This window comes from Nomia melanderi, chromosome 8, assembly GCF_051020985.1.
Source record: "Nomia melanderi isolate GNS246 chromosome 8, iyNomMela1, whole genome shotgun sequence".
Taxonomy (NCBI): Eukaryota; Metazoa; Arthropoda; class Insecta; order Hymenoptera; family Halictidae; genus Nomia; species Nomia melanderi.
In genome coordinates, this window is record NC_135006.1 from 2728529 (window position 1) to 2754460 (window position 25932).

The window sequence follows — 25932 nt, forward strand, 5'->3', positions numbered from 1 at the left end:
GAATAATATTTAAATCATTAAATATATTAAATAATAAAATAAAACATTGTCGATTTACTGTTTTTTAAAATCCTGTTTACTAACACTTGTAATAGTTGGCATCTCGAAAATGTAAATACTGTTGTATTAGATTATGTGTATAGTACTCTTTTATAATACGACAGACAATAATTACTTAGTTCGGTGTATTCCCCACTGATTTGAATGAGTTTTAGATACGTTGCCGGGAATTTTCAAATTTCCTTTATTATATTATACAAGTAAATTGTGTACATTCTTAGTATTCATATTGTATTGTACTTGAAAATTGCGAATTCTGTTTAATATTCTGATAAATGTCTATAAGAAATTGTGAGTATATACAAAAAATATAATATCGAGACAAAAAAAATAAAAAAGAACACGTTTTTTACATTTAATATATAATTTAATATGTAACTATTTAAATACATAATCTACCTATTTAATTACGTATTTCCATAGCTGTGCTTTTTAATTTCCGTATTATTCCCTCATAGTTCATAGAATTCCAAAAATATGCTAATTACAGCTTAAGGCAGACACTTAAATAAAAAATAACTTCTTATGATTTAACTAAACACATTTCATTGCTTCTAGACGGTAAAATATGCTAGCGATCATTTGTAGGCTATAAATTGTTTATGAGGTAAACTGACGCGGCGGTAAACTGCTAGCGATTAATTGCTGACGGTGAATTGCGGGCAATAAATTTTCCGAACCCTACTACCTATATATGTACTTACCTCGGCAGAGCAAAAAATTTTTTATTTAAAGCAAAAGAAATCTAACATTCTTAAGGGAGGACAGTTTTTTAACAAGATAATTAAAAATATTTTAATATACCCATCCTAAAGAAAATGCGAACTTCTGGTTTAATTGATCATTTTTGTGGTTTGCATAAATAATATTATCTTATCTTTAATACTTTACAGTCTTTCGTAATGTGCTTGACGGACGGTATTCTATAGTGTATGTTTACTTACACATTATTATTTTGGATACTCCCGACTATCAGCGGTGATATCCAAAAATAATAAATAATCGCGCATGTAAGTTGCTAGAAAATAAGTGTTTATTTATTTATCTAAGCAGAAATGACGAGTGGATTTATAGTTCACAATATGTATGACTATAGTTTAAATTCAGTTTTACTAATATAATTGTGGGCCCACAGCAAGGGGCGGGTGGTGGTACTCTTTGTAGTACTACGCCTCCTGCCTCCTGCGATAAAGTAGAGTCTACTTTATCCTACTTATGTACGTAGTAGACTAACAGAGAGGTCATGGTGGGTGAGAGTTCCACACTATTCTTTCCTAATAAAGGAAGTGTGTATGATGCATTTCCTCCCTATATGTATATACATATAAAAGAGTCTTTCATGATATACGATTAAACTACAGTGCGTTATTCACTTGACCCAAGCTGGCTTGTGACTCAAAAGTAAAAAAAGGCAAGGGGACAGTGCCGAAACTAATTCCTTCATTACTATTGGACTGAGCGCCGCGAGTTTGGACGTCTCCCCTTGCTCTTCTGCACTTTTAAGCCGCAGGCCGGCTTGGCTCATGTGAGTAATGCACTGTACATAACTGTGGTTTGTTGTCATTGAGAATATGGACTCTAATCGAAAATATTTGTATTGCGAAAAGCAGTCTACGTTTCTCATTTTATTTATGGTTTCAGTTCATTTTTAGTAAATTGTTATGTTCATACTTAAGTTCACCGGGACTTGCTTACAAAAATAATAGCGGTGTGTATATTGATGATCGTTCAAAATAAATTTGTGTATCGATGAGTACTAACACATTTGTGACAGGCAATTATTTTATCTTCCTTTAATTGAAAGCCGGCTGAAATGAAAAATTTTTAAAGTTGATTGCTGCAAACTTTTATTATTAAAAGAACCATGAAAATGATTTTGATTTAAAATGTCGAACATATACCTTGTTGATCGAAACAAACAAATATTCCCGTTAAAAATTTACAAAATTGTAAATGAGGTATCTGAATATACTTAATATACTGTGTTCACATCAGTAAACTACGGCAGCGGTCGTAAATGTGTTAATAGACTCCAATGGATTTCAGCAAATTAATAGGATCAATGTCGTTCAACGATACGTAAACGAGTATTTTTATAGTATTCCCATAATTTGAACATCAAATTGATACGACAATTTCACTATTTTTGAAATAGTTCTTATTTCGTCGTGTAGAATCACTTTTTTATCTGATTTGTTGCTGAGCACCCTCCATGTATAAAAAAATATGTAGAACTACTGTTGTATATCCATATATATGTATATAGATATATTCAATAATATCTATGCATATGTACCACATTTTGTGGTGAAAATTAAGTACTAGCTCAAGGCTATCGATACAGTTTCGAGAGAAACAATGTTTCCATTCATTATACATACATAAGTATAAGTGCATACATAAATTTGCGGGGTCAGACTTTTTCTGTTTTCTAAACAGAAGGGTAAACTAACATGGCATAACAGTAATATAAACGACTAATGTTACTTTCCTAACAACAATGTTATCCATATAGTTGGTCGTCTTCGTCTTAATATAATACTGATGATTAGAATATAAAAAAAGAGTAGTCGCAGGACGGAATTCTTACGAACATATAAGTATTATCGGTACCTGTTCGTAGTAGCTGCCGAAATGTTGGACAATTCTGCAAATAAACAAGATTTCTGTAGTCTATGCGATTTTCATCGATTCATTGAAGTGAACAGAATATGAATTTTTTCTCCGCTTTCGTTTTTAATAGACAATATAGAATTGTCCATTAATTAACACGTTCGCGGACGGTGTGAATTTACGTACGGTGTTGTTGTGAACATGTTGATATGACCACTCAGAAACTTAATTTCAATGTTCGTTAGGCGAATCTTTTACTGTTATCGACAACAGAAAGACGGGAGTCGGATTCTTATATGTATAATAAATGTAGATTAGACAGATAATTTGACTTGTAAGTTTTTTCATCGCGTCGACTATCAAAATTAAAGAAAGCACCAGAACAAAGCTAAAATACTGCATATGCGGTAGCCGTCTGTGAACGTGTTAACGTCGATGAAAAATTATTCTTTTCTTAAAAGATCATTCACAACGCACTGTAAAAGTAATGACACGCGAATTACCTTTAAGGCTGTCGTTAAGCTCCAACTCGTTGGAACTACACCTTAAACCAGACGGTTTCACTCCTTTAAAAATTTCGATTACGCTCGGCTTCAAATTATAAAAGATTAAGGGTTGTCCGCGTTTCGAGAAATCTTCTGTTAAATTTTTAACGCCCTGCAAAAGAATATACATATACGTGATCATTCATAAATTTAATACTTATTGTTATGTCCACGTAGTGTTGTAAAAATCAGCTCTCGGCCTTGAACCTTGAAAGCTGCAGTTGTGACTCGAACTTTCAGAGCGTCAGCGCTCAAGGCTCGAGTTTTGAGCTCTGAAAGCTGAAGTTTCCAATACTTCAGTTTTTCAACTCGAAGAACTGTCCGTCTGTTGCTACATTAACACCGCGAAGGCGAAGCCCAGGAAATTTGAAATTTCTTGAAGATTGAACTTTACGTTTGAAATATTAAAGTCGTATAACAACAGACGGCACAAGCCTTCGACTGTTTCCAAGGATAAAGATTCGAGCGTTGAAGGCTCTCAAAGTTCAATTCGAGCTTTCTAAGCTTCAAAGCTAAGCCTTGAAGCTTCGAAAACTTGAATTTTATTAAACTCCAAGTCTCCATGCACAGCCTTTAAGATTAAACTTCGAAGCTTCGAAGACTCGAGCCTTTTACAGCACTATAGTCCACTTTCCATATACCGGAGAGTCTACTAAGAAGTACCTTCGCGGCTGTAAAATCTGCTGCTTGAATGTGCGTTGAATCTATGACTACAGGTACTGCAGTTCCTTGCTTGGTACCCTGTTTACTGATCACAGCTCGCACGTACTCGACACTCGGGAAAACAAGGCTTCTATCGGGCGTTATGACAAGATACTCGCAACCGTTTATACTCTGCGACAACAACATTAATTTCTATAATAAATTATACACCGCTTAAGGTTACGGTTACACTGGATGCGTATACGGACGATGAACCAGTAGTAGAATGATACGTTGGCTACCAAGAGTCTTCGTAGTTATATTTCTATCAAATCCAACACATCGTCTTTACGAAATACAAATAAAATGCAAAGAAAGAATCTCAACTTTCTACATGTTACACCACGTGTTACGGTTTTAGATATGAACACTAGTCAAAGTAATTTATTTTTCCTTACGCAAAATAGTAAATGTTTTATGAACAACGTTTTATAACTCGAACATGTTAATTTACTTTCTTTCTTTTTTCAGAAATATATGATGCTAATAGCAAAGGTGTTAATATGTTCGAATTATAAAACGTTGCTAATCAAACATTTTCTATTTTTCGTCGTTCCATTTATTTTATTATAGTAATTATCTACCCTCGTAACCCACGGTGTTACAGATAGGAAATCAACAACGACTTTTCATTACATTTTTTAATATTATACAACGAGGACACACTGTATCTAATAAAGTAATTTACCAATTACTTTATGTAATTTACCAATTGCTTTTATCAAAATAAATGGTAGTCGCGAACATATTAACGTCATTGTAATTAACGATAAACTATAAATCGTTGCATCTCGTTTTCTAAAACGTTTATTGTCGAATAAATCACGCTGCAAAGGGTAAAAAGAACAAAGAACACATACCGTATCTTTATGAACGCGTAACGACGGCCTCGCTGAAGCGTAGAGCAGGAACAAGACGTTTATACCGATACCGATCACTATACCTAGTTCGAGTCTTATAAAAAGACAACATAGAAATGTAGCTACCGCTGGTATGAGATCAATTTCTGGAACAGGAATCGAATCGAATGTTACGTTCATTTTTCGGAAGATGCATGAAACTGGGAAACGTACTTTTAGTTCGCCAGATAGGCTTGACCACGTGCAGTTCAACCATGAAGATGACCGCGGCGATGATAATGGCTGCGAGAGCGGCGTTGGGGATGAAGTAAAGGTACGGGGTGAGGAACTGAAGCGACAGAAGTACCAAAATGCCGGTATATATGCACCCTATTGTGGTTTTCACGCCAGACGAATGGTTCACAGCTCCACGGCTGAGACCGCCGCTCACGGGCATGGAAGAAACGAAAGCCGAGACGACGTTGCACGCCCCCAGCGCCAACATTTCTTGAGTCGCGTCGATTGGTTTTCCTTCATCTGTGATACATCGTTGCCAATAAATATAATTGAACGAGTTAAAAACTGCAAAATTGTTAAAATTTGTTATCCTACATCCCCTGATTGAAAAATTAGGGCCATCATAGTTTTTTGGTCATTTTTGGTGGTAATCATTGTATTAGAAGTGCAGAAAAGATAATTTAATCACTTTAATTAGTATTAACTTTGGTGACTTCTCAGAATTAAAAAAAGTTCGATTATTTACGAGAACATTTCTAAATGTGCTTTAGGGCGGAAATACTATCTAACAAATTATGATCACTCACTGAACACTTTGGCGATAGAGATGGTTTCCAAAAGGCTTAGCAGAGGAATTATTAGACATCCGGAGCCAAGGCTGGAGACCATGTCAACGAAATTATACGTTTCATTTTTATGGACTGTTTGAAACGGTGGCAACTGAAATTCTGGAAGTCCCTGTTTCAAGTGACCAGTTAGTTCCACCGGCGAGGAACCAAAATGGTTTTCCAGCAGCCAGCAAATGACCGCGCACACGAGGACCACTAGCATGTTTCGAGACGTGGAGATCAGCCAGAGAGATTTCTGCATGATCGTTCGCATCTTCGACGACATTTTCGTACCCTCCTCCGTCACCGATATATCTTTGATTTTCTGGAAAGAATGGAGAAATTGAACAATTTTTAAATTATTCTAGTTTACGATAGATAATATTTGAAAGTACAATGGAAGAATATTTATAATAACCTATTGAAGGACAGATTGCTTCAGTAATGCTCAATAAATTAATTCTTTACATACTCTAATTGTAAAACAGATATAATAATGAATAAATGAATTTGAACAATTAAAATAAACACTATATAAGAACAGATAACGTATTATTAGATATAAAACTGTTTATATCTTAACTTAATTCTATTACATCGCAATTTCATCGAGTAAAACGGCGCTTTAGTTAATTTAATATATTTTAGAGCAGTATCATAGTTTTACGTTATTTTGAATTTTTTTTAGAATTTCTTTTCCCGTTCAAGATGTCATTTTACATTTTTTTTAGAAGAATGTTGGTTACATAATCATACGTCATATCAATATCTGTAGCTAAGTATTGACAATGTAGTAATATCATATATCTTTTATATTTATTGGCTTTTGAATAAGTAGTCCCTTAAGATATTCAGCTACAGACTTCAGTAAATTATATGCATTAGTCGATTTGTTTATTTATGCGATTATCTATGTCGATTTGTTAATACTAACTCTAAGGAGGAGGAGAACGATTATGCACGTGATGCCCAACACGGTGTCCCAGGGCTTTGTCTCGCCGATATGCTCGAATATTTTCCGCCATACGTCGACGAATTTGCTACCGGTAATGTGAATGCCCAGGATGTCCTTTACTTGGCTAGTTGCGATGATGATCGCTGCTGCTGAGGTAAATCCGACTGAGACTGGTCCCGAGATGAAGTCTAACAGGAAACCTGATCAAAGGCTAAATATTAGATTATTTATTAAATATTAGTTCATCCTATAAGTAATGTCCTTTCTTGTCTTACTTTGTAAGATATTTTTTAATATCTTCTTAACACCTTGCTGACCGGTGAATTTGTTTACAGAAAACATCCTTCAACTTTTATATACATACTTTATACACACATAATATGCTCAAATGACTTAAATGATTTAAAAAACTAATGAGCACGATCTAGAATGCTCTTATGAAGATATGTATTGTTCTCAGGCATAAATTAATGTAAGTGCAAATACAACTAAATTCATGAACAATTTGCACCGCAAACACTAGTGTACTCGTGATTGGTACAGTCTTCAGATTTCTTAATATCTTAATATCTTCTTATTTTAATATCCTCTTTTTGATATCTTTAATATCATTTCAATTTTCAAAATGACAACAAATTTATCGAAAAATCGGAAAAAGATATACACAACAATGGCCAATACGTTAATGTTAGTAAAATAAACGCAAGTATTAATTTTCTATACTAGAAGTCGATATAAAAAGATCACGTTGCTTATGGGATGATCTGATATTCAAGATTTATTTTCGCATGTTTATATGGCTGACATTTCAGAAAATTGATTCTATTTTCATTTTTCCCGGTGCATCGATATACAACTTACGTGGCGAGGTTATTTATTTTCTGACTATTTCATTTTTTTAATCTTTCTTGTACATTTAGATGTTAATTTCTTTGTTTTGTTAGAAAAGTTTAAGAAATCGTGATTTATGTAGTACCTAATTGTAGGATCCCCATCAGCAAACACACACAGCCAGACACCAATGTCAACAAGATCACGAAATCAGGCCCTAAGTCATATTTTTGTAACGTTTCCCTAGTCAAGATCGCGATAATTGCGGTTGGTCCGACCGGCACATCTTTGCAGGATCCTAGGATGGTGTACACGAAGCAAGCCATGAAAGAAGAATATAAACCGTACTGCAAAGTAAAACATAGTTCCGTTTGCTCCTCTCGTTTCGATTTCAAACGTTCTACGAACAATTTTCTCCAACGACTATCGTAATCTTTCGTAGACAATTCCCGCTTAATTAATATTCCACCATGAAACCGATACAGATAGCAACAATGGAACGTTCCATGAAATTTCAAAAAAGATTAATAAAATATTTGTCGTTATTAGCATCGTCGATGTATAACAACGAGTATATTGACACGATAGTATCACAGATGACAACTAATTAAAAATATCATTTTCCACATTATTTCATCAACGTGATTAACACTAGGTTTACGAATGTATATTATACAGTTTGTTCTATTGTCTCTAAAAAAATAAATGTTCGTTCATTTAGATTTGGGAAATTAATGGTTTAAACGTAACAGAATCGACGTAAACGTTTACCAAATAATGTTTACAAAATTCAGTATTCGTTCAATTGACACGTTTCATAAACCTAGTGTTAATATTCTATATCATTTGATCGTCGTAATAGATTTAATTTGTATTTATCTGTTTTGCTGTTAGCCAGAACACAAGGACAGAAGAGCTAACGAATATATCATGTGAAAAAAGTGACAGAAAGAAGCTCACAAATTAGGAGGTTGGTGTCAGAAACATTAAAATCAACTTAATTTTTTTTTCCAAAATCAACTTAAAGAATGGAATAGCAGTGTTCATTATATTATGCAGTTTCTTGGATTTTAGAGATGACTTCATTGTTCGCAGTGTGTAGTCTACATGGTCGTACACCTTGAATGTTGTGTTTGAAGGATGAACGAACGTCAATGTCCTCACCTGTAGAGGTAATCCTGCAATGTTCGCGTAAGCTATCGCCTGCGGTATAACGGTAAGGCCGACGGTAATACCGGCCACCAGATCGTTCACTATGTAGTCCTTGCGATATGTTTGCAACCAAGCTACGAGAGGCACCCTCTTATACAGTATCTTCTTCTTGCAGGACCGTTTGATCCGTTGGTACAGCCACCGTCTTCCCAGGGTGCACAATAGGTTCTTCTCAGGGGGCGCTGAAACTGAAACAAGTAGAGTTCGAATGAAACTATTAAAATTTGTAATTATATAGTCTTTGATCGAAAAATAAGAGGCATCATAGATTTTCACATTTTTGGCAGTAATCATTGTATTGGAAATCCACAAACGGTAATTTAATAATTATTTCTTCGTAGTGTTAACCTTTTGTACTCCAGAAGTGAGTCACTGGAAATACTCAACATTTTCTAATGAGGTACAGACGCCTTTTTCTGAAACTAATTTGAAGAGAGATCGAGCATAGATTGGGGAGTAAAACTATTTTATTGCAATATTTCACGTACCGATGCGTTATACAAAGTTTAATATTAAATATCAAACTTTATCATTTTGCCGTGTCAAATTTAATTGAGGGGTGCCCCTATGGCGCAAAGGGTTGAGATCAAGAGTTAAGCAAAGAAATTAAACTTGAACTATAAAAGATTAATATTAGAAAACGACCCGACAAGAATCAGATTGCTGATTCATTGTGACATCAATGGTGGTCTTAAGTTTTTTATTAGGGACTGTAAAATAACTGTAATTAGGCTAATTCTAAGGGAGAGGGTTGTATGGGAGAGATGGTCAATACAATTATCTTGCGTGAACAATTGATATAATAACAATTTTAATTGATGTTTTTCCATTGGTAACTTCAATTTTTGTTGATCATTTTGAAAGATTTTAAAGATTTTAAAGATTTTAAAACAACGATTGTTTTGTATTATTTATTTTCTTCAACAATTTCCTGTCACCTTTTGTTACAATTCTTTATTCATAACGTTTATTCCTGTGTTATAATACAAAGATTTCGTTGAAGAACCAAATTTTTGTTGCTAATCTAATGGTAAAATTAGGATATGCGCAAAAGAGGGAAAAAAATTGCTATCACATGACATCTGTATTTATAGTCATCATAATGGCATACAAGTATCATGTACACATCGTCGAGTTTAGTATATAATCGACGACAATTACGTCCTAAAGCGAAACCAGACAGGTTTGACTGGTTTCAAACATTATCAGGTGATGTTAATGTGGAAAAAGTGATCGATTAAGAACGCATTGCAATTGATTCGATTCACTTAACTACTTGCTGAGCTGTATACTCCTGTATATATACATCAAAACGGGATTTTTCAAACATATTTTATTTGACAGTACTATAATTTAATTCCTCCTTTCAAACATTTTTTGTCAGATAATATTTCAGAAATTGACGAAGATATGTCCGTCAAATATATGGCTTCTTAAAACTGTATAAAGTTAGACACATGATTATAATGCACTTTCTACCGAAATTTTGATTGCAATTAATTACAATTTTTATTATAATAATTTAAACGTGAAACTGATTTATGAAGACTTTATTAATAACATTTATTAGAACCTGTATATGGAGATACACGGAAAATAATAATAAAAGTTCCTATATCTTAATTTACACAAGTTTCCTCCGAAGAAATAAGTTATTCTGAAATCATTATTAACAAGATTGCTAATTTACTAATTTGAATACATTTCAATATATTGTGTAACACCGAAGTGTTGTCCGGTAATGTCGGAAGATGAGAGACAATGTAGTGTAGATGTAAGCAAGGAAGCTGTTAATAAAAAAATAACGGAAAATTAATTGTTTGAACTGAAATTGGGAATTGATAATTTTATGTAAATATGAAAAGGTATTTTTCTTTCATTTTATTCATTTATTTCAATTCTATTTCGTTTATCTGTTCATTTTCGTCATGTGAAAATATAAGTAAAATCGATAACTTTAAGTGCTAAACATTAACATTAAACCTCTGTAGTTATACATGTTTCTATTTTTAATAATGACTTCTTTACTTAACACATTTTATATTATAAATTTCAGTGAGCAACAGGTGTTCATAGCGTGTGATGGGAATTTTTATACACGTAATCTCCAGGATATAATTAACCGAGCGAATGATTTTAATTGCCTCCGAGGGCCTTCAAAATTTTCTGATTGTATCGTAATCAGATGTCACTGCCTTCCATTTCAAAGCTAATCATTCGCCTCGTTGTCCATTATTACATAATAAGGAATACGTTCTTAGGATACTGAAATAAATCGGGATTCTAAATTTATTTGTTGGTTAGAGCTTATTTTAACTCTTCTACGGTAATTACGTGACTCAAATGTTCACAGTAATTGATTAACCCTTCAATCATAGTTAATGCCGAAATCACGTTCTGTTAATTTTACCAACGCTAGAACTACCAGATGAGTTGAAACGACCCAATTTAGAGAATCCAATCCAATTTAGTTTCAGATTGTTTTAATAATTCAATAAAAATTAATAAAAAATCAGGTACTACTTTAAACGTGTTATAAGTTTATGGTCATCTAATATACGTGTTAATAAGTTTTTAGACCGCACAAGATGTATCTATATCTTACTTATTAAAAGAAAATATCTTTATTTATAACTTACGTAAACCGCGAATATCTCAATTAACGAAAATACTGGAAATATTATTAATCGTATTATACGATATAATATTAATTAGGTATGTATACATTAATATTTAATGTTATAATAAATGCCGATTCACTCGCGATTTAGTATGGAAAAACATAAAGATCGCCCGCGAGTGGCGGGTAACGTTCAACGTAATGGCGAAGTAATTCGGAAAAATTCCAGCAAATGCGGGAAACCGCATTATCAATTGCGTACCGTTCGCGAATGTTCTCCACTCTTCGGATTTTCTTCGTCGGATTCCTCTTTCGTGTTAACAGCATCGCCGTATTTCCCCGTGGATTATCTCATTCTGCTTAGGCATAGCATAAATTCCGAGCCAAGAGATTTTCCCGATATATATCCGCAGTTGTTACATTGTGGGCAAAGAATTCTCAATATATCAAGTTGTAATTAAATACGGACATAAATTAAAATAGAGTCGGAAGATAAACTGATTGACGGACTTATGAAACATATCTCGGAATAATAAGCGAGAAGACAATGTAAACTGAACTCTGAACTTATTTATGAACTCTATTACCTACATTCCCTTACGACGATTTTTTTCGCTGGATTTTACGGACGAGATAATATATCTTAGTTCTTTATCCTTTAATCAAATGTGTGGGAATGTTAATTAACAGTGAAGTTTCTTGGAACCATTACAGATTCAAGATAGGCGTGAGAATTACATTCTGAAAAATATAGCTTATGGTATTCAGTAAGACTAATGGATTAATTAAAGCGATCAGTTAATTAGTCATTTAAATTTTGCGTATCGGTAAATAGAGAACTATACTCAAAGGTCTGTTATTTGAACCACTGTTTAATAGTCCTTTGAAATTTAAGAGAACAAATACATTTCTACGAATCTTTTAGAGTGTCGCAATTTGGTAATAACGATTTATTTTTCTCACATACGAACAGAATACTTCTAAGTATTCAAATGGAAAGTTTAAAGTGTAAACAAATCTGTTTTCACAAGTGATAAATGTATTTGTAACTTAAACAGTTATAAATATCTTTAAATTTAGACGGATACGCAGTTGGGTTAAAAATGACTGATCAGCACTTAAGCTGTTAGCCGTAAGCAAAGATCCCCGTGTGGTACAATTTTCCCTTATCTAAGCGTTTTCTAGCTTTCCGGTAATTTCAAATGTTCACGGTACCTATATGTACCATTCGGGACGAAATGGTTAAAACAGTCTCGCCCGCAAAGGGGTAAAGTACATTGTAAATACATATGTATAACTCACCATCGTTGTTCACCATTTTGTCTTCCTTGCTACAAACATGGATGCTACTAAGCTTGTTATCGAGACTACTGGCCTGATCGGGATTGTTGTTATCACTTCGAAGTGGATCTTCGAAAGCGGCGTTGCTGTAGCCGGTCAGCTGTACCTGCTTCCCCGTTTCGAGGTCGAATTCTTGAATGTTGTACTTCGACATATTCGCGGAGCGGAGTATGCATAAAAGGACCGACAGGGAGGAACGGTGTTTGCCGCGCTTTCGTTTTGCCGACGTTCGACAACCACTACCGACGGAGTCCCCGAGGAGGTTCAATTTCAAAGTGCCACTATTGCTCGTCAAACAAACTCCATTGTCCGGTATCCTCGCGCGTCTTGACCCTGAAAAATTGAAACATGTGGATTACTGCACTCGCCGTGCCTATTACACCGTTACGTCGTCTATTCTTCGGCTTTCATTGTCGGACATTATTCTCGTCGGATGCTTTTCCCCCGATTCTATTACACGTTCGCTACCCCACCATTTGTTTTGATAACAGTTCGTAGTCATACTGTCTGAAGATTTTCAGTGATCATTAGTAACGGTGCAATGCATACTTGCATGTTAAAGGTGTTAATCGAAAACATTTTAGTTGAAAAAATAATGATTATTCTATGATACTTGTTTATTCCAGTTATAAAAGTCATGGTCTCTGGTTGTTCTTGATGTATTATTTGCTTCATTAATTCTTTTAAATCCATTCTTCTCCTGTAGGATTAATTAAAATTCTTATTATCTGATCTTCGGCGAATTATAGAGACGAAGAAATTAATAGAAAAGAATATAATTAGCGACGAAATAGAGAAGAAAAAAAGAAAGAAAAAAACACATAGCGTGTGATACTCTCGAAACCGTGTCCAGCTTTCGTTTTCAATGTTTGTACGTCTGGCGAATAGTTTACGAGTAATTTGCAACCGTTAAATTGAACGCGTCATCCTGTCTGTAGGTGAAAGTACTGTTTGTTTCATGTATAAATATCTCCGTGAAGCAAATCGCGGGTCAAATAGAATTTTTTTCACTGGTACAAACTAAGTAGTCGATAATATAGAAGTTTACGTTCTACTTATTTTGTTCATTTTGTCCTATTATCACATCGCATTGAATTTTTGGAAGTAAGACGTGTTTTGGAGTCAGTAAAAATACAAGTTAAGCCTTTCGTTAATAAATAAACGTATCTCCTTTTTCTCTGCTCATTTTGATTTCTTTTCGCACTGCATCAGACATTTTCTTATGATTAATTTATTACGGGAGATAAACTTCGTCCGTGATTTTAAGTATGAAATTAAATTTTTCCATCGCAATTATGAATGTCGTAAATATATAATTCGTCGGTTATAAAATTGTGCGTCATTTCCTGAATATAATAACAGAACCAGCAGATTTATAAATGTTTAACTCTTTTGCAGGTATTTACAGAATTCAATACGCAGGGTGTCTTGTTTAATCTTTACATGTTGTCTGGGTTAGGTTTGTGGTCGCGTTAGTGGTCGCTAACGTTTTGATGGGGAACACAACTGACGTTCTAAATGTGGATAAACTTTAGGAATTTTTGTTGTTAATAACTATTAAGTAAAAACTTCCGATTTTTTCTGGGTGTTAAATTGAAAAATGTTGATTTTTACCTCATTCGAAAATGTTGAATATTTTTCGTGAAGAACTTTCGAGTTAAATATACAACTAAATAAATATTTTTATAAAGTATTTATTAGTATTTATTAGTATTAGAAAAGTATTTTATAGTTCATATTGTAAGATGTTTCACTGTGTACAAGTAAAATATGCGTCTTTCACGTGACTAACAAGGTAACTATTTCAGATTCGTGCATGGATAAGTTATGATTTCTCAAGTAAGAACGTAAAATTGTGTTACATAAAATTTCGTGAGCTCGTCAGTATTTCGTAATACAATTCATGAAAAATCAACAAGAGAACTGCTTCCGTGGTAACAATTATGCTGATTAATGTACACGTAACACACCTTTTCTTTTACGTTCGCAAAAATTGGACACGCACCACGCTTCACACTTTTTTCATGGATCCGGTACTTTCCTCATCGTTTCTTACTTTACGTGTTTACTAATGCGTGCACTCTTATCCGCGATGCATAAGATATTTGATTATTTAAAAAAAAGTGTTCATTGATTATTTTATTGTTATACAAAATAGTGCCTCTATATATACATCGCTCATTTACCTGAATAATTTTTAAGAAATTAAATAAATTTACAATATTTGTGACATACAGTAAAATTAATATTTCTCTTAAAACGTAGAAAATTAATAAATACTTTTGATTTTCCTTGTTTTGTCATTTCACTGATTCGTGGATCAGACTGCACCTATCATTATCATAAAGTATTTTCATAAAGTATTTTATAAATATATTGTTAGATTTTGGCATAAATCGACTCACGATGTGTATTTTGAATCGTGGTCTTTATGCACGTTCGACGAAAGCGTTCTAAGAAAGGGTCATAAAACGGTCAGTTTTGCGACCCGAGTCACTGCCGTTCTTTACCGTTAGTTTGCTGGTTTTTTTCCCCCAAAACGGTCAAGAACATATTTTTGCCCTTCCGCACAGGGCTCTTTGTAATCACGCTCTTGTAGTGTTAGTTCTAAACGAGCATTCCAAGCGAACGGTTACTAAATTTACACGAATACATATACTCTGTTTTCTATTTTTAATTAATAAATGAATTCTTTTGGAAGCCAGACCTGCTAATCATTCAACATATATTTATATAATAATTAACATTTCTATGTATTTCGGAAACTATATTAGCATTGTACAACGTTAAAAAGATGAGTCCCCCCTAATTTTGTACAAAATCTATTTGACATTAAATTTCCCAATTTTCGCGTAGTTTATTTATCCGTAGAGATGTACGGAAATTCTACATCTCACCATTCAATTTAAAAATTCTCAAATTCTTTAAATCTTCTAAAATCTTTTAAAGATCTGTTAAAATCCTTTTAAAATTTATAAATGTATAAGCATAATTACTTCTAATTTGAAGTAGTACGCTATGAGAAACGAATTGCGTGCAGAGTAATAAAGATTCGTACAGAGTTTTAGTCAACAAATGAACAAGACGGCTTCTGAGACCACATGTCTGTACTGAAGTGACAATGTTTCCATGTCCATAAGTACGGGTTAATGAACAGATTGTCGAGAAACGCCCAATCAGTGCTCCTAGGTCCAAGACCCGAGATACCAGTCGAGTGTTGGACACACACCCACGTTGCCTGTCGAACGGGGACACTTTCCAAAACCCCACCATCTCCGCTGAATGGTACTCGAACTGTCGAGAAGCAGACGCCCCTGAAGAGACATCTAACTGGCACGTGGCTTTCGAACGCTACCCCTGCGACTCCGAATTCAACTGATCGAGATAAGGGAACTTTATCATGGGTTTTTCACAGGCTTTCACGGTGCCAATGTCAAAATTACACCAATCATATCTTACGAGACATTAACTGCTTGCCTTATAATAACATGTCAAACTCGTGGTGAAGGTTCAAAACAAAATTTAATAAATAGAAATATTACTCGATTCTTTTGGATTCAAATTAAGTATTATTATACTTTAGAGAAAATGTAGGTATAGAATATCTAGTAGCTTTGTATTTTTCTCTGTTTTCACTAAATTATTAATGACAAAGCAGGTGTATATCAGGTGTTATCAAAGGGATAACTATTTGTGTAGACTGTTCCTTCGTTATAAATGTCTTTGTATATCTAAAACGTATATGTAAAACGTTCAATTGAATCTTAAACATTATACAATAAAAATTAAGACAGTAATTTGAAAACTTTTTCCTTTTTCTCTCAAAAAAATTTGGAGAAGTACGCTTAAAAACGTAAATTCTTGATTAGCAGTTCTTTAGGTACTTTTCTGTATAATTACGTGGAGCAGATGCCACTATAGTGCAGATCTAATGAACTAATTGATTAATAAGCCGTTACTTGTCAGACACATCGTTGCGTCGCATCGTTCCTGTACAATGATCAACATTATCTCGGTGTGTGCACTAAACCAGCGCAAATCGAAGAAAAAATTTCGATGGCTTCCTCGGAATTTGCATTTAACGATCATATTTCCGAGAAGTTCATAACAATGACGTCGTCCTGCGGTCTACGATAGATGATCGCGTATAATCGAAATGAATAATGAATGTGCTTTCTTATGGTTAGTCGTTGTTCCTCCTTTGTTATTTCGTATATGGAAGTTATGTACTTATACGAAAATTTTAGTAATTATATGAAAAAAGTGCACTGTACAGCTGATTCGACGTAAGTTTTGATTCAGTTTTTGAGATATTCATAAAAATATTTCTGAAATTTTTTATTATTAATCTGACTTCGAGTTTTTCTTAGGTTTAAATAGAAAAAGGAAGTAAGAGAGTTATAATGCACAGATATAAGTATATTTTATATTAAATATTCTATTTTATTATTATTTATTATGAATATTACTGTATTATTATTATTATACTGCAAATTTTTATGCATTTATAGGAAATTTGAATGCTCAAAATTACTGTTTTATTTTATTGTAACATCTGCAAATTTCCTTACATAATATCGTTCGTCATATCAATTGAAATATTTATTATTTTTTGATTAAATAATCTCATAAAATTAATAATGGGAGAATAAAGTGTTGCAGAATCTTGAGGAAGAATAACTGTACACAGAAAAATCAAATGATTGATTAATAAAATATTGTTTCCTAGGAAATTTTTTTAAATTTAATATTAATTTAATTTAATTTTAATTTACTATTCACTTAATCGAGGTTTAATTTACCATTTATTTATTATTTACTTAGTCCGTGTCTAACTTTAACACAGAATCGTCGTATTGATAACCATTTACATTTTTTTATCTTTGTTACTCCAAATTTGTTTGTTAATGGTTTAGATGTCATATTCAAAGTATGTAACAAATATTTGAAAATATTTGATATGTTGATGTTATGACATTCGTCTTTCAAATCTGTATTACACAAAAATGACAACAAAATAAGTATTTGAACGCTGCGGAAAAGCAGACAATTATTATACGAACATTCATGATTATTTCCTATATCAATTTTTCTTTGATTAGTGAGACGTAGCGGAACAATGAAACAAAGAAGAACGATAATATTCGTTCGAAGTAATTGCTTCCTGTTATTTCGAAATGTATCCTGCTAATTTGGATGATGTGCACTTTGGTTTAAGAAAGAAGACTGACGGGTTACCGTAAATAAATTCTTTGGTCAAAAAATGTCTGTCATGATATAAATATCCTGTTCTTGTAACCTTAATTTTTTAGTTATTGGTACATTTATATCAGGTATATTATGTATTGAAAGAAAGAAATAATTTTTAGAAACTGTAGATGTATGAGTGTATAACTTTAAAATTGCACGACATAATAAAATATTAACTGTTAATAACTTGCAAGTGGAGACTCTAATACTCACAGTTTCGTCATATTAACTTTCATTATTAATAATTTTTATTTTGCTACATCATATAAGAACATCAATCTTTTACAGTCCTACGGCAAAAAACACTCAACAGCTGCATATTTTATCGATTTTTTATAATTATTGCTGAAATTAGTAGTTACATATTAAGCTATAATTGAATTGAACAACATTTTAAAATGAAAAACTGAGAACATTTCGGACCGCAGAAAGTTAACACTTGTCCCGCCTGTAGTCGAATAGACATCCTTCATACGAACGCGTGTTAAAATTTGTCCTCGTGCTGCTAAAAGCGCGGTGCACGTGACGACGCTTTAATTATATGGAAATTTATAACGAATCGTTTTACGAAATTTTGATCTAATCGTAAACTTTGGTATAATGTGAAGAAGACACACACGTTTTGCATAAGCGTAACGAAGTGCCGGCCGGGAGTAGATAATTTCCGTGAAAGTGCGAAATAATTCATCCAGTTGTTGACCAACGTTCGAATTGAATTCCTAAATAGTCAACATATCTCTAACCAGTTTACCTTCTATTCATACAAATTTACTAACAAGTTCATAATGTCCTCTAACTAATCGCGTTCATTATTACCATTACGTGTCGCTAAGTCGCGCGGTAAAATGTTGTTTCCGTTGGTAATCGAGAAATTGCGAAATTACGATCTCCTGAATTCTTATTAGCATTCGCTCGGATGGATTTAAATGATCGTTGCGGTTAGAACGTTGATGTTTGTCGTTCAAGTTTACTCCCGTTACACAGTCCCAGAGCTGAGTCAGTCGTGACCTTAATAGTGTAGTTTAACAATTATTATTTCCTTGAAAAATTCTTCGAATTTTAGGAATAGATGTGACAGATTTTAAAGGTGTATGAAACATGAATGCTTAGAAATTCTTAGTAGAAAAATGGACTGGATAGAAACTGTTTACAGCAATGTTCAAGCCATTGAATTTATAGGAACCGAATTTATTTGTTTATTATAAAAAAAAAACGGAAAAAGTAACATTATGAAATGTAATGTTGAAAGAATATTTCCTAATTATTTCGATATTAACCTATTACTAGGTTTAAGTGAGCAAAGTATGCGTACAATGTGTTAATATAATACATTTAACTCTGCTTTTATACAATAGATCGTTCTATGTGGAATAATTCTTGTAAAATATTATACTGTACCTAAAGGGAAATAGAGATTGGTCCCAAAGAGATTAGATCCTAAGAAATTAGCAATAAACATACAATAAATCATATGAAAATTTATGTTCATCATATGAAAAATGACTCGCGTTCAATAGAAATCGTGCAAGAAGGAGAAATAAAAATACCTCATGTTTAACACGTTGACGTAAATGACGTCTATAGACGTCCATTGCGTGTGCTTGTAGACGCAAACGACGTCTATAGCACTCCTATATTTTTAGTATTATAAAACAATTAAAAAAATGTATATCACTCTTGAATTTATTACCCTCTAAATCCTTTAGCCTTCTTTTAATAATTGTTGAATTAAAAAAACCAGCTATATGTCCAGAATGCTTTGAGCCTTATCATTTGCTTTATACTACAAATATTTCTTAAAATTAAATGTTATATCTCTAAATGAATTTTTGAATTTTTCACATGGTATTAGAAATTTTTGTTCTTGTATCTTTCAATTTTGTGTTACATTAAAAAAGAATGTAAATGAAAATCATGTACAAAATAAAGTTATGTTTATAAAAATATACCTTCTTTATTTTTTCCTAAATTATTTTCAAGAAATATCGTTAGATACCAAAACGTCTATAGCCGTCTTTTGCGTATCAGAGAAATCGAAGCTGTGAAAAATAAATGACGACTATAGATGTCTACCTTTTTTTAGGAAAATTTATTAAAAAATACAATAATTTTAATCTGTAAGTATGAAATCTTGATCGAACTCCCCAAGAACCAACTAATTGATAAAAAAAAAGAAGTGTGTTTTTGGAAGCACTCACCAATTTCAAAATGGTGAGAACGAAAAAGTAACTCATGTTAAATTAAAATCGTGTAAAAATAGAATTATGCACTCTTTTCGTAGAATTTGGTCGATGTATTGCGAATTGCGTTGCAATAGACCATCGAGGGACACAATCGTAATTATTCCAAGCTAAATTCAAGGAAAAAGTCGTGTACCGACAGATTCCGTGCATTTACAATCTCCTTTACGCAGTCGAAAATATTCAGAGTAATTTTCCTTGCATAAAATGTTCCGATCGTTCTCGATTTACGGTCGCAATTAGGCTAGTCAAGGCCTATCGTTACGTCCCTGCGGTCTACCATTTTCCCCCTCCTTGCCGTTTCGGCTGCTATTCCCTTTTTTCTTTGTTATTTTTCGGAACGAATCTTTCAGGCATGCACACTCGCTAAATGCATTTTATAAATAGGTCCCAAGGCCTTCCTAGAACCCGATGGAAATCGTTACACAATTTTGATGAACCATGCAAGATTCGGATGCGACAACAATGTTCACGCGCAACGATCGTGAACGCGAGTGGCGCGAGTCGATCAAATTTTCATTGACGCGACTGGATTAACAAGTTAACTGCGTTCGACGGGTATATACGTCATCACAAAGCTGAAAATGATACTAATTCTTTCAACCATGAATTATTTAATTTTTTAGATAAACATGTACATAATTCTTCTTCGTTCCGTTTTAGTTTTTCGTTCAAATATATTACAGATGTCCCGCGTTTGGCGAGTATACGCTTCATTGTTTTACTTCATTGCGCGCACAATCGGAGATTTTTGAAACTAAATTTGTCAGCTAACAGATTAAAACACAGAATCATCGCCGTTGAATAATTAATCGAATAGTGATGGTTGATCGTTTTGCGGTCAGATATCGGCAGTTAAATTAAGCAAGATTACGTTAATGCATAATTGCCTGATATGTAAATGTCGTTGTTGATATATTTTCGGTTCGTTCGATGTTATCAAAGAAATTCACGATATGGTTTGGTAAAATTCATTTTTTCCTGTACTTTTTAATTCTTTTGTCTGTATGGAATACCTTGTTGTACTGGATTTGCAGATTTAGATGATGAATAATGTTACAGAGTCCATATACACTTTCAACGTGATGATATGACATGATGATTAAGGACGATCAATTCTCAAGATATTTTACTGACAGCCTGTTCATAATGATCAAATGATAATGAAATGATAATAATTATAATGCTAATAACAGAACAGTAATAAAAGTTTCATTCTTTTGTTCTTGAACTTTATTCTTATTTTATAAGGACGAGTTGTTGCGTTCAATGAATTATTGTAATTATGAAAATTACCACTGAAACAAACGCTGGTCGCTAACGTGTTAATATTAATATTAATTTAATATAACATTGAATGTAATCAATATAAAAGGATTTGTTACCGTCCATTCAAACAGTTGATTAAATGACAAAGTTTGCCTTATGTAACAGTCAGGACCTCACCTAATTTTTCCCAAATAAATAGATGTCAATTTTTTATCAAGTTGGTTAATGCACATAAATTTCTACAACTATGTGGAAGGGGAAAGGGCAGAGTATTTTATAATGTTGCACGAGCTCGTAAACACGAAATGATGATAAAAACTGCGGTCTCGTGGAAACGAGACACACAATCAGGACGAGCAATAGGCTCGCGTCTTGTCGTAGTCACGGAACGATGCCGGAGAAAAGAACTGAACGGTGTAACAAGGTCTATTTTCTTTCTGAACGTACATACTTTCCTCGTGAATGCAACGATGTATGTATCAGAGGACGTGTAATTGGTTTTCTAGAATTTTTTCCCACAGTTTTCTAATATTTTTCCCTGTTCTCTTGCATCGATCAGTTCACCGACGAGTTTTCAAAGAACCATACTACGATCTTCGTTGAAATATGTAAAACGGTGAAGAATGTCTCGTTAGTTCACGATCAAAAGGTGTTGTATAATTTTTTGTTCGATTTGTCGCATTTGTTCCGCTCGCGCGTTTACCAGTCACATCGAAGCACGTGCGAAAGTTTATTAGAAGGCCTATAATCCTACATAAAAGCGGATGATGCTTTCTCTGAGCAATTTCAATGTGCATTACGCGCCAATCGATCAACTAATATTATTTCCATGGTTTTGATTCGTCCAGTTTCTTAATCGTTGTTTGCGTTATTGATATCAGGGACGATTTAGGTCGAATGAGTTATATCCCAATTTTAAATTTGAAAACGAATTTCAGTTTAATGAACTGGACTTTGTTAAAGTATTATATATATATATAATACTTATTTAAAAGAAAGACTGCATGGATTTTTTACCAAACCACTAATTAAAGAAAAAGTTATTTTTCTTATTTAAGGTTTTTAAGGTTTAATTTAAACACAGTGTTTGTCTTTCGAATTAGGCTCACTTTTCTTTTAGCCGTACACAAATATAATTTATAAGTAATAGTAATGTTTCATTTAAACGTTATCACGTTAAGTGACTGATAATTAATTACTTAAATATATTTATACTCAATTGAATTATTAAAATAATTTTCGATTTTCAAACGCAATGATTGTCTACGTACTTTCTTCTCTTCATTTAATTAACTCATATCATTTTTATCCACTTAATTTAATCTGGTGTATACCATTATTTTTATTATAGATTCAGAAGATTCTACTGTATTTTTCATTAATTTGCCATACTGTGAAGTCTACGATAAAAAGATATTATTATTGTTACTATTACAATTATTAGATTATGTTTAGATTCCACAATTTTTAAGCACAGCTTCAAATTTTGAAAACATTTTGTAACTTGAATTAAAAATGTTTTTCCTCGTATAAAAGGAAGATGATTTATCCGCACAATTAAACAACTATACTTTTTCCATTCGTTTCGAACAGACAATAAGTGCGTCTATTGTGATCAACGATAATGTAGGTACTTTCGCTGGTGAGACGCATTGAAAAAAACTTACGGAAGACTATAAAAAGACATAGTAATTGACTTCGAACAAGGAGAATAGCTGGACTATAAATTGCCGTTTGATCGAGAGATAATGCCCGGATTGTTTTCATAGCATTACAATTACGAAGGTAATTAATTACTATTCCTACTATCTTCTTTGCATTCATGGAATACATGGTTATTTTAAGGATAAAAAAACGTATATACGATTCATTCTTTTTCAATACTCAAAAAGAGAGTAGTTTACTGTTACAGTAGTTCATTTGAAATAGTTTATTACAAATGTAATAAAAATTATAGTAGTCCTTTATTATTTCGAAATAAAAGTAGTTTGTAGCAAAGCAGTTACTAATGTAATTGAAAGTATTTTATCATGTTACTTTCGAAAAGAAGATATAACAGTTTTAAAAACTGATAGTTACATGTATTTAATAAAACACAGTAGGTGACCTTCGAAAAATGTAATAAAATTCAACGAAACTTTCTCTTATTATAATTTAATATTATATGTACTGAACAAAATTAATTATACATTTAAACGATCAATTGAAAACGATGAAAAAGATTCAACGCTAGAATTAAGTATATAAAACGAACAACATAATTCAAAAAGATATGTGATAACATTTTAAGCGAATAGAAATATTTAATCGAATAAAATTAATGAAACAAATACAAATATACTCAAGATGACCAGTTAAAATCAATTTTCGTGAATATTTTTGAAATCATTGATGATGTGGAAAAATGATTTGCATAAAATTTAAATGAGTTTACGGGACATATAAATTTATGTGAATGGTTTCATATGTGGGTGTACGCGTAGTGGACATACGAAGGACAAATAGCTTTCTTCAACTTTAAATCATAGTACTTTTTTATAAGAAGTTTTAAAATTGTTTACAAAGAGACATCGTTAATTTACGAAATATTTTAATTTTAATTAATTACATTATGTATTAATAACAGCTCTCTGTGGTCAGGTTGATGGGAATAATATTTAAACAACTTTTGAGAACATGAATCTCATATCTCATAATATTGAAATGGAAATGTCTTTAATATTCATTGTTTTTTAACACAAATGGTTTAGTACTTGTGCGTTTATCATTATTTTAAAACCTATTTTAGTATATACTTATACTAATATATCCAAAAGTACCTATGTATTCACTACCGACGAAAAGTATTAAACTAGGTCTTTATTAATAAAGAACGAAAATATTCTGTAAAAGTTTCATGACTCATGCACTGCAAAAAGGAATACAAATGAGGCGTTAGGTGCAATAAGGGCGTGGGTGCAAAAAGCTGAATCTAAGAAAACGGCTCTTAGAATAGGAAGTAAAATTATTCGAATGTTTTAGAACCATGGGTTATAGAATTTCTGTAAATGAAAGAATACTCATTTTAATTTCGATATTAATTTCGTCTCAAGGTAATAATACATTATTAGGAACATTCAAGAAATTGTTACGATTTTATGAAATAAATGTTCATGGCGTTCATCCGAACACATGATTTGAATTTACAACACATTAAACGACTGATGCGTATCCTCCGACAGAACGCTTCTACCCCGAGGATACATTTCAATTTACGGAATGAAATGCGTCGCGAACACACGTTGTATTTCTACTAAACGAATTACATGATTGCATTTTTAATCTAAACGATCTATTGAATCAAAGGAGACAGTGAAATATTTATTCTAATGAATAGAATCATAATTTATAAACACTACCCCTCAACTACGTAAATAATATAACCATTCCCATAGATACGCTAAATGGTAGACAGTGAAAAAAGAAAATGGTGAGTGAAGAAGAATAAAATATATATATATAGAGAAAAATATACGCTAACAATACGAACAGTAATAACAACAATAATGTGTTAAAATAAAGTAAAATGAAATGAAATAAAATGATACAAGAGGAAACAGAATAGAGCAAAAGAAAATGACAAAAAATAAAATTAAATAACATCGAGTATTTCAAATACCTTGCGTTTAATTGTCACATCACATCGAACGATGAACCAGAACAATTGGACCTGTCGAAGCCATAATAGCGAGGTGGCTCGTCTGCTTTACCGTTTTTCAACGTTTCCGGTCTCTTTCCCCTTTCGTTTATCTGGAGACACGCGGGTACAGTTCACTGGACGACGGCTGCAAACGGTTCCCGAACCTCGAATAATATATACTCTTCGATCGAACTTACAAATACCACATGTGTCGGTCAATGGTCAAAAAGAAAATTGGTGACAGAAACAAAGCAAAGGAAAATCGTTACGAAGAACAGGAAAAAATGGAAACTCGAAACCGTCGAGTTGTTTATCGGCTGGCGGTTCGGAAAAGCGGTCCGCCAAGTGTTTTTCGTTCGATTGTTTTGGGGAACGGTACGGAAAAGGTTTATATAAACGTTCGAATGCCGCGAACGTCACCGTGTCTCGACTAGGGGGAACACTCACCTGAGAGCAGACGCGTGACAGCCGCGAGAATTCGCCTATACGCGGTGCGCCGACGCGCTTGCGCATTAGCACCAATCTCTCCTTAAAACATCGTCACGTGCTTCTGAGTCAGAGCACGTTTCACGCTGCCGCCTCTTCCCGTGCGCGTGGAACAGGATCAAAATAATCGCTGTCAATAACCGAGAAATTTACTTAAATACGCCCCACCCCTCCAAAAAAACAAAAGGGAAAAATAAAATATACACGGATGCCTGCCCTTCCATTAAACCGAAATAAAAATTCTTCCAAGAAATTTCTCTTTTCAGTGTTCGTTTCGTCGTGAATGTACGATGCAGTAGAACCTGTTTCTAGAACTAAGATTTTTTCTGTTAGTGCATAAAGATTTTTATTTCTTAATTTTACGCTGTTTATCAATATCCTTGTCCGTTGCCGTTGCCACTGTGTTTCGACTTCCGCGGGTGCTTCGACATGTTTTTCAGCGTTG

The 25932-nt window shown here is 33.1% G+C and overlaps 1 protein-coding gene across 4 annotated transcripts; it reads right to left on the reverse strand.

Annotated features, from left to right (window-relative positions):
* Nucleotides 1-312: 312 nt before the first annotated feature.
* LOC116426644 (sodium-independent sulfate anion transporter) lies at nt 313-25468 on the reverse strand. Of its 4 annotated transcripts, none has more exons than XM_076369856.1 (12): nt 25199-25468; nt 24981-25111; nt 12525-12896; nt 8555-8790; nt 7536-7737; nt 6539-6759; nt 5584-5929; nt 4994-5341; nt 4781-4926; nt 3882-4052; nt 3177-3330; nt 313-2707 (listed from the first exon to the last, which is right to left on the reverse strand). In XM_076369856.1, exons 3-12 carry the CDS (start codon nt 12715-12717, stop codon nt 2664-2666), a joined length of 2061 nt encoding a protein of 686 aa, XP_076225971.1. In that variant the 5' UTR covers nt 12718-12896; nt 24981-25111; nt 25199-25468; the 3' UTR covers nt 313-2663. The 4 variants fall into 4 exon arrangements, with proteins under 4 accessions (XP_076225971.1, XP_076225970.1, XP_076225969.1 ...); XM_076369855.1 differs by adding an exon at nt 13177-13263 and having other exon boundaries at nt 24981-25468; XM_076369854.1 differs by having other exon boundaries at nt 24981-25468.
* Nucleotides 25469-25932: the final 464 nt, after the last annotated feature.

Coding starts and splice junctions, on each gene's coding strand:
- LOC116426644 (XM_076369856.1), bottom strand. CDS start 12,717: ATGTCGAAGTACAACATTCAAGAATTCGACCTCGAAACGGGGAAGCAG. Junction 8,791..12,524: donor CAAAATGGTGAACAACGATG/GTGAGTTATACA, acceptor TACTTGTTTCAG/TTTCAGCGCCCCCTGAGAAG. Junction 6,760..7,535: donor GATGGGGATCCTACAATTAG/GTACTACATAAA, acceptor GCCTTTGATCAG/GTTTCCTGTTAGACTTCATC.